Source organism: Hippichthys cyanospilos, chromosome 1 (assembly GCF_059441005.1).
Source record: "Hippichthys cyanospilos isolate Australia breed blue-spotted pipefish chromosome 1, RoL_Hcya_1.0, whole genome shotgun sequence".
Lineage (NCBI taxonomy): Eukaryota > Metazoa > Chordata > Actinopteri > Syngnathiformes > Syngnathidae > Hippichthys > Hippichthys cyanospilos.
The window spans coordinates 15239705-15250000 of NC_142369.1; the positions used below are offsets into that span (position 1 = coordinate 15239705).

At 42.1% G+C, this 10296-nt stretch overlaps 1 protein-coding gene across 2 annotated transcripts in view; it reads left to right on the forward strand.

Moving 5' to 3' along the window:
• The first annotated feature begins 1185 nt into the window (after positions 1–1185).
• stc1 (stanniocalcin 1) overlaps positions 1186–10296 on the forward strand; it is a 10375-nt gene continuing 1264 nt past the window's right edge. The window contains exons 1-4 of one of the 2 annotated variants that reach the window (XM_088432323.1): positions 1186–1516; positions 4072–4214; positions 5690–5901; positions 7393–10296. The exon at positions 7393–10296 is cut by the window's right edge and continues 1264 nt beyond it. In XM_088432323.1, the coding sequence (XP_088288449.1) occupies positions 1336–1516; positions 4072–4214; positions 5690–5901; positions 7393–7696 (840 nt within the window). In that variant the 5' untranslated portion in view covers positions 1186–1335 and the 3' untranslated portion in view covers positions 7697–10296. The remainder of the gene's footprint in view (positions 1517–4071; positions 4215–5689; positions 5902–7392) is intronic. The other variant, XM_088432324.1, reaches the window with a different exon arrangement.

The following is a 10296-nucleotide window of genomic DNA, read 5'->3' on the forward strand; positions in this document are numbered from 1 at the left end:
TCATCGCTGTGAGAAATGTCACCAGATAAAATCATAAGTCATTTGAATATGGTGGGCAGCGGCTAATCCGTTCAGTGACACTGGTTGATTTCCGGGTTGTTCTAATTTCAGAGCAGTCTTTTCCCATGGCAAAGAGAATTAGATGCTGTGTTTTGAAAACAACCACATACTTGCATACATACATGCAATTGTCTGGCTTTGCATCAGGCAAAAGCCAAAGCCTTATACTAGCACAATGCAAAACAGCACTAGAGAAAAGAGCATCAATGCTGCAGTTCTAAAACATTCTCCAACAAACATATTGACACAAATGGTGAAGCTACACATGTAGACATGAGAACATAACAATACTTGCATATTACTGCACCCGTGTATACAATTGTGGCCATTGTTTGTGTACATAATACTGCTCCCTGGGGGCGAAGGTGTGCACACAAAAGGTTTTGCACAGTATATTTATCACAATGTCCAATCCATTAAATTATTTACATTCATTTACCAAGTATAATAGGTGTGTGTGTGTGTGTGTGTGTGGGGGGGGGGGGGGGGTTGTGTTTGTTTTTGTTTTTACGTGGGTGTTTTTTGTGGTTTTATAAGGGGTTAGGAACAGACTAATGGTCTTTGCATTCATCTCATCAGGGGAAATGGAAGGGTGGCAAATGCATGTTCACGTCACGGATTCGTTAGGGTTTGTGCGAGGTCACACCAGAAAATGGATGGATGGATGGATGGATGAAAGTGACACCTAACGTGGTATGAGAAAAACACAAAAGCAAGGAAAAAAAACGTGCAAAAAGCCCTCTAGAATAAAAAGTCATTGAAACAGACTACCGTTCTTCCAGCAAAGTAGGACAAGAGTGGATTCAAATCCTTGTACTGTATCCATATTTCCTGCCTTTATAGTAGGTTTCCCGATACTTTAGTCCGTGTAGTGTCGGTATCTGGATGACACGGTTGATGATGACTACGCTTCTAATAAAAAAAGATGAATGCATCATCTTTCCCGATGGCCGGCGTGATGAATAAGGTTTTTTTTTTTTTTTTTTTGTCAATTAGCAGTGGAGCAGGAGCCGGTTCTTGAACGCAGCCTCGTGATTGGCGCAGGCGTCCAGCTCGTGGTGTTCAGAGCTCCTATATAAAAGCGAGCAGGCTGAAGCTCCGACTAAGCATCGGTGCCGTCTGCCTGTCATGCGAGTCCAAAGCACAGTGAGGAGTAGTGCAGCTACGTAAAAGAGCAGCCACACTCCCCATTAATTTCTTTCCACTTAGCTCTTCTTTATTTCTTTTCTTGAGTTTTCTTTTGAATTTTGAATTTGTAACTGAAATTATTGGTGAATGAATTCCCCGCGGAGGCTCGGTCGTCTCTTTGCGGTCACTTGTGACATCTTCGCCGGGAAGACGATGCCTCTGAGGACGGGACTTTTCCTCCTGATGCTGCTCAACGCATCTGCATACGAGCTAGATCACAACGAGTCCTATTCGTCCAGGAGACCACGCTTCTCGGCCAACAGCCCTTGTAAGTAGCACACACATGCTTCTGCATCTATCTCTTACAGTGCGTGTGTGCCAGCCTTGCCTTGCTCGCTCACATGCACATTTCTTCTTTCATTATGATCATTTAGGCCTGTGCAGTCGTTTTGCAGTGCAATGAATTGTGCGTTTTATTTATTTATTTATTTTAGGCTATATCCTGGTTGCCGGTGTCCAGCCGGCAACAGATGAGCTTACCTGCTAGTGCTGCATAGCTCCCCTATGTACTAATATTGTGCCTTTGTATTATACAAAAAAAGCTGACCATTAACTCAGTTTGTGCATGGAAATTAAAACGGACCATTTAAGCGTGAGCTGCACTAATTGGTTGTAACATGGGTGGACAACCAACAGCTTGAGTGAGCATCCAACCAGACCGGCTGTGAAATTGCTTAAAAAATGTTTTCATGAAAATTCAAGTACAGAGGAAGCCGCAAGTATAGACGATGTGAATTTTCATTATATACACATTTGTATGATTCTTACTGCATACGTAGTGAGTCCACATCCCCCAGCTGACTTTGAGCAAGAGGCGTGTTACACTCTGAACTGGTTGCCAGTCAATCACAGGGCACATATGAACAATCATTCGCACATGTGTAGGTTCTCGCTATTTGGGACCAAGAGGAAACTCACAAAAAGCATACAAAACAGTCCAAACTACAAAAAAAAACTCCACACAGAGGAAGGCTGAGAATCAAATGCAGACCCTCACAACTGTTGGGCAGTCATGCTATCCACTTCCCAAACTGCTATCCTTTAAACTTTGCCATCCAAATGCCGTAGCACAATCTTGTCAAAGATTGCATCATTTATGAATTAAATGGGCTGGGACCCCTTTGTCACTTTTTTAAATAAAATACGTATACGCTAATGGAGGTGATAGGATGCCGACCAGTCCAGGATAACCTTGCTTCTCTTATAAAATAAATTCATTACCAAAACAAAGAGTTTGTTTCTTTCTTGCCTTTGGGCATTTATTAAAAATATCATCAACTTTAAAAATATGAGAGGAAAGGCTAAGCCAACGTTTTAAGCGACTGTGATGAACTGTACCAGAAGGATGTAATTGACACGCTTGTTACCGTGGTCGATGAAGGACGGACCGAGACAAAACTTGCCAGTTGAACAAAAGGTCAATTTAATTTGAACACCTTCTTCTTTTTTACCGTCTCATTCCCTAAATTTCACCTGCGCACACAGCTACCTTGAAAATGGTTTCCTTTTCTGGTGGGCACACCTCCACAAGCAAAAAAAAAAAAAAAAAAAAAAAAATTTACAAAACAAAAGATAACAATCAATGTTTTTGTTGTTATTTTTTTTAAGGTATATATAGCTCACACGTTTGGGGACACTTTGAATTTTTTGGACTAATTTGTAATGTATTTAACAGGTGAATGTATTATATGCACTTTGCTTTATGACTTTATACTGCACCTTAAATATATCCTACATTTAAAAAAAGCTGTCCTTTATAATAACTCTCTATTGTGGATCAACTGTGTTGCTTTTTGTCACAATTAAACAAAAAGTCTTTTTTAAATTAATGTGTCATTGATTTGATATAAATTTTGATTTATCAAAGGTATTAGTCTTCGGTATCACCGAGTACTCGGATATTTGTACTGGAATCTGTCTGGAAAACAGTGATATCGTCTAACCCTATTTTTCTTTCTTTTTTTTTTTTTTATTAAGACTTTGTTGCTGCTTCTAACGTCAAAGGTTTTATGGTTGTAAAGCATGAATATTTGTTTTATTAATGCAGTCTACTGATTGTTCCTGGGGGTTAAAGGCACTAAATTGTCCATTGGGAAAAATGCATACCTGAATGGTTCGAACTTATTATTCGAAATAATTGTGCCCTGCAACTAGACCTTGACCAGTCCTAAGCCAGTCAAATAGTCTCCAACTGACTTGAGACCTAGAACATGGGCGGATGCACAAACGGACAAACTGACAGATGCATGTATCATCCTTTTGCATGGCCCGAGCGGGGCTGTGCCTCGTGGATGCGTCCTGACTTCCATTATGTCGTGATCCATATTTGCCTGGACTGTGCCGTGTGGCGACTCTCTAGTCTTGAATACTGAAGTGGTCGGAGTCCTAAAATGTGGTTTGACAATTACCAGTTGGTGCAAAAATAATTGAAGACAGAGGCTGGTGGCAGAACGGCGTGTGTATGTGTGTGTGTGAGTTTATGCGTGTCGAAAGGCACGCCAACAATTCTCAGGAAAGGCTTTGGTATTTCTGGTGCCGTTGGTCCAAAAGCTCAAGTGAAAACTATAGATCCCGCCAAGGTAAAAGCTAAGCGGCGCCAAAAAGTGTCAGAGCCTCTGGGAGCTCCAAGGTGTCCAATCTGCAGTTTTGCCCCTCGCGGCTACATGTCCTTTGTAAAGCGCCACAGCATGATGGATTGAATATTCTCTTTTGTCGGACGCATTTTTGCCGCCCAGAGCCTGGCAACTGTAGTGAGAGTGTGCAGTCGAGCGACTGTTGGCTTGCAACGCTGATGGATCCTCATCATCATCTCTGTGCCCACAGCAGATGTGGCACGCTGTCTCAACAGTGCCCTCCAAGTTGGCTGCGGGGCCTTCGCCTGCCTGGAAAACTCAACGTGCGACACAGATGGCATGCATGACATCTGCAAGTCCTTCCTGTACAGTGCTGCTAAATTTGACACTCAGGTATACGCTTACACTCCCTCCACTGACACCGCCACTCACAGCCGTACGGCTATGAAAATATACAGAGCAGTGGTGTCCTGACTTATGACTCCAGTTCCTTCTGTGCCGCTGTATTGTAAAATCGACATATAAAAAAATCAAAGAGAATGTCAAGGAAAATACCCGGATTCGTGAGTTGTAATTAAGGCAAAAGTCATATAATGACCCGCAATAAAACACCATTGGGTAGAGGCCCAAGTAGTCATCACAAATGAGACAGAGGTTTGATTCCTAAAAAGCAGTGACCAGCAGTGGCTTTCAGTTCTGGGCTTTCAGTTGGTGCTCGAGTCACCTAATCCACTTTTGTCACGAATTAGTGTTCAAACCATTAACAGCGGGTATCAAATAAAGATACGATTACCCCTAGCAGGGACTTCAGCAGGTTTGTGAGATTTAACAGTTTATCGGGTTTGAGCAAAAGCATTAAAAAAGCGCACAATCTATATTCTGCAGTTGCTGAATAGAAAACATTTATGGCGGGGGTCGGCAACCTGTGGCTCCGGAGCCGCATGATCCTTTTTCATCCTTATCTTGCGACTCACCGCGGTTTGAGAAAATAAGTAATGCTTGGTTCAGATCGACTACGTGGACGGCGTAAGAAGCGATGCATTTTAAATGCAGTCAATGAAGTTTGCGTTATTGGGTGATAGGACGACCTCTTTAGGACGTGTTTGGTGCGACAAAACGCGATGCGAGACAGCCAAACGGTTTCAGGAAGGTAAAAACAGAAAATGGAAATAAAACGCGGCATTCCAGATGAAAAGCACACATTTTCAAAGTAAGATTAACCGAACATCAAAAACTAAAGCGCTTGAAGGATTTTTAACATAGAATAAATGTCATCTTAATGCACCTGCATGTGAACAAGGATGGATTCAAACGTTGGGACAATCTGCTTGTGCTTTTCTTGAAACTATTTCAGATTTAATGAAGTGTTTGTGGCGCCCAGTGTTGTCTTATCCATGGAAATCGGGTAAAAATGCTTCTTTGAATGTTAAAGGTTACGAACCACTGACCTAGGGGTACCACTGCAAATGTGATTTCAGCGTTTCTTGAATCAGAGCATTTTCTGTTATGCTTTTTTCATCCAAAGTTACTTTGCGCTGATTAGGGAGTAACCTTGCCTGCAATTGTCTACAATTCTCACGTATTTGTGAGTTTACAAAACCTCAGGAATCTTTTTCCCGAGCCAGCTGATTAGCTCCGAGCCGCACCACTGGTAGTGTGGACCACAGTGTGTTTGGAGGCCGACTCTACACTTCCATTCACTGACTCCACATCCTTCAATAGGCCTTTTAATGTCACACACACTCAGTTACAGAACAATTGGCACATATACTACAGTCTTGTAAGACACAGGGATGCCAAGCATAAGTGAACAACAATAAGTCAATGCACCACAGTAGATTTTTTTCAGTACAGTTTTTCTTCTACAGGGTAAAGCGTTCGTGAAAGAGAGCCTCAAGTGCATTGCCAATGGCATCACCTCCAAGGTGTTCCCGACCATCCGTCGCTGCTCCACATTCCAAAGAATGATATCCGAAGTACAGGAGGAGTGCTACAGCAAGCTGGATATCTGCACCATTGCCCGGACCAATCCCGACGCTATCGGTGAGGTGGCCCAACTGCCGAGCCACTTCCCGAATAGGTGAGTACCCCCATATTGTGCCCGTTTGCGGTGATAGTCGTCATTCATCCAGTTATTACATGCTGCAATTATATGACATCTTCACTGGACATCTGCAGAAATTGAGGAGCTATGACAGCACCGTCTCCTGTCCCCAAAGTTTTTTCCAACTTCTATTGCCTAGCTCTGCTGTCATTCTTAATTGAGCCTCCACATAAACGCGGTGCCACATGATGTCGCTTTCTGTGCATGTCATTCGCAAATGCATTTCGTTCACATTAAAAGCGGCATTTGTTTTTGTAATGTGAGCGAGTACATAAAGATCGGATTCAACAAAAAGTCAGAACAGTATCACACCCTGCAGTGTGAACGTAGCCCAGGTTTAGATCATAAATTACTTGATTTGTTAAATTCAGCAGTTGCTCAAGTCTCACACGCTATCAGACACAACTTAGAGGTGTACACGGAAAGACAATATTAGCCCTACATACAGACATCAATATTAGCACACAAAGCTACTGTGGCACTAAACTCATCACAGCAACTTAGCACCTAACAGGTTGGTTGTTTTTTGTACGCATTAAAGCTCCAAATGTTGGAGAGTGCCGACAAAGGTTGTGGCTCTTTTGTTCTTGTCAGGCTTGGTTCAAGGTTGCAATTTTTCTTAAAATGTTCTTAAAGAACGTCTTAAGGACAAATGTGACCTCGAACAAATCCTAATAATCCCTGACGTGAACATGCATTTGCCACCTGCATCAACACTTGAAAATGTCTGTATCTCATAATAATAATTTTACTGTTTACTTATTTGTGTTGCTCCCTTGTATTAATGCACATTCACGTTCAATTGTTAAGGTTCAATCCATATTTTTTCTTAAAACTTTTCTTGACATTCTGAAACTAAAATTGATTTTGGCTGTTGACTTACTAAACCACTTACAGTGCTAAGTGTGGTTTTGTGTTGATTATCTAAGTTTTAACCGTTTTGGGCAAATCATTTTGCCACAAAAGTCATTTCATTGTCTAAATTAATTATCTTGTTTCACTATCAGTGTTTAATTATCTTTGATCTGATAATTGGATCGGAACTCACAAAATGTTATCGCAGGTTACTCATTACTGAACAAAAGTGGTCGCATTAGACGCCAGTAGGACGTTGACATCCTCACTGCTATTGGCCATGTGTGCCCTACTTCGTGCTCTCGTTTGGAGAGTCCGCACCACAAAAGTAGCATAAAAATCTGTTGTTGGTTCAGCAAATGTAAATGTTGTACACCGAATGCCCCTTTGACCTGGATTTATGTAGCATAACAGATGGCTGACGTTGTATTCACTTGCATGTTTTGGTTACCATCTGCTCAATGCAACCGGGAAGCAGGGAAATTGAATTCAACGGCGTGTCCTGTTTGTCCGAGTTTTTACGAAAGGTAATCGGGTTAGTGAATTTGGACGTTTGGACGAGACTCCAGCACCCCCTCGTCCTTGTTAGTGACTGTGGTTTTCTGGCTTCAGGTTCTACGGGAAGCTGCTGCAGAGCCTGATGGACTGTGATGAAGACACGGTCGAGCGCGTCAGGGCCAGCGTGGTGTCTCGGATGGGACCGGAGATGACCATGCTCATACAGCTCCTGCAGAACAAGCCGTGCGCGTCCACAGCTGGTGCGGCGGCAGCCGCGGCCACCCCGACAGGAGCCGAGACCCGCGGGAGCTGGCGCTGGTCCGTGGGCCCCCATATGTACAAGATCCAGCCTAATCTACGAAACAGAGACGTGGCCAGTCATTTTGGCAAAAAGCGCTCAGCCAGTGACAGCTCCTAACTTCTTCTTTGCACTCAAGTCCAAATCGCTCCTCTATTCCCTCGGGGTGAACACGTTCATTCCTACACTCAACTGGAAGTTATACAAGTACGCACCTCCAGGGAATGCCGGACCGCCCCTAGAGTTGATTGTCGCTATATTGTATATCCTACGTTTAAGGCTTGAGAGACCGTCCCCACCTGCATCCGTCCATCCCTCCTGCAGCCTTGTTCACTCTACATCTACTGCACACACAAAGCATATATACACATATATATATATATATATATATATATATATATATATATATATATATATATCAAAAAGTCAAGCTGAATCTAAGTTTGGGAGTTGTGTGTCAGAAAGGTTTAAGGACTGGTGTGATTGTCTAGTGCACTTTCCCAGCCTTTTTTGCCAAGCTGACTCCTGGAAGGCCATCTTGATGTTATCCACATCTTTAAACGGGTCCTTTGGATGATCATTTGTAGATGTGCCGGTTTAGCATCTGGCTGTCAAAGGAGGGAATGGTAATAGAAATACCGTATATCGAGTGTTCATCCCACTCCCAGAACTTTTCTGACATACCACAATAATGGCTTTTTTTAAATGATTAATGATGCAACATAATTTATTGCAAATTATTTTTGCTGACTTCCAAGCTACAGTTCAGTTTGAGAATCACTGCTCCTGAGCACAAGTAGGGTCTGCACTTGGCGTATCACTTTGGATGCCACCACTTTAATGCTGCAAATTGAACTTATTATTTTCTGGGGTCCCTGAAAGTCTTCTGCGACCCATAGAATCACTTTTATCCATGTTATGACACCCCCTAAGCACAAGTAAAATTCATCCATTGATAGATGTATTGATTCATCCATGGGGGTGGGGGTGGGGTATTTTAGATGTATCAAATATTTTAGTGGTGAGACCAGTCAAATTGTGAGCATGAGATGTGAAGGTCACCTTCACTTGTATTTTTTAACAATGATATACATGTACTGTATCCTATAGGTATTCTGAGACAGCCATAGCTAGCCTTCTACGAAGAGAGCGTGGTCATCAGAACCTTTGAGAAGTTACCTTAAACTGACCAAAAAACAAACAAACAAAACAAAACAAAACACATCAAAACTGCCCTGAATGCTATTCATGAGATACCAAAATACTAGTGTACAGTTCTAGCACATATATTATGATGACGTTTGTTTTCTGATGACAGATGTAGCCATTAGTAGTGACGTGTTGTTCACAATCATCATGAAGCTCATTATGCCAAATCTGTCCATTATATCATTACAATGCATATGACTGTTGAGCTCCGTGGCGTCAAAGGCACTATGTTTATGTCGCTTAACTGAGGGCGAGGCGCCCGAGTCCGTGCTGAACGACGCACACTCGCTTCCCCCGGGGTTGAGATTTTGGGACTATTTAAAAAGAAAATCTTAACAAAAAACAAGCCTTCTTGGAATTATATTTATTTTCCTACTATTTTATTTAATGTCTTATAATAATGCACATATTGTAGGTTTATTTCGCTTAAAAGCAGTTTAGTTATGGCTGATTTGAACGTCTATATGCCAAAAAAAAAAAAAAAAAAAAAAGAGTGAATGGGACCCGTGTCGTGACTCTGTGCTGGCCACGGGGGAACAAAGTTGGTCATTTAAGTCAGGTGATCTACTCACATGGGACCACAACTACAAGTTGCATTGAGACTGCTGCAATGCACATTGGATGCATCGCGGTAAAGCAAACATCAGCATGGCTGTCTTGGATGATGTCATTCATACATCCATTTGTCCTTGAGGAATCGGAAACGCAGTTAAATTAGCAGCGGGTCTGTTGATAATGGTAAATGTTACTATTTTCCATTCTGACAAATAACAATAAGTTGAATCCTTCATATCCTATGAAGACAATCGCCCCGAATAGGAAGTCCCATGCTGGTGTTTGTTTGGCCTGTTACCTTGTCGACAGGAGGAGGCAGTCATGGAGCACTTAGCTCACCCGTTTGTGCACATTGCCTCAGAGGAAGTGTTTGTAAGGGCACACGTCTTTGTCTTTTGGGTTGAGTTTAGCTCCTTTCAGTACAATTTGATAGAATTACATTGATGTGCCCTCGGGCCAATAGAGTCAAGAATTCTGCCTTTACAAAGTTAATAAGGGAACCCGTCTCTCCGATTTGTTCAAAAATATCAACTAATTGCTCCTTTAAGCCGACGTTTTGAGATGTTCTTTTACACCTTCTCCTTTGCTGTCATGTGGCCACGCTGCTGAGTGCTCAGACTGCGCCTTAGTCACTAATATTAAAATACAGTCGTGTAGCAGTTCCTAATGTTCATGAAAATAATACCATTGCAAGTCAACTATAACACGAAGCACGTGAATACTAACACTGAATCCAAATAAAAGTACTGTACCGCACCAACAGTCATTAAGCAAGAAAGACAAACTTTCACACCTATGGGCAATTCAGGTAAAAAGTTGCGTCTGACCGTATGTAGAGGTGCGATGATTAATCGACAACTAATCAATCAATGCTTATTTTTGGTAAATTATCTTAATGGATAATTGGAAAATAACCACTTTTCTGACAAGTTATGGACTAAACGAGGAAACAAAGC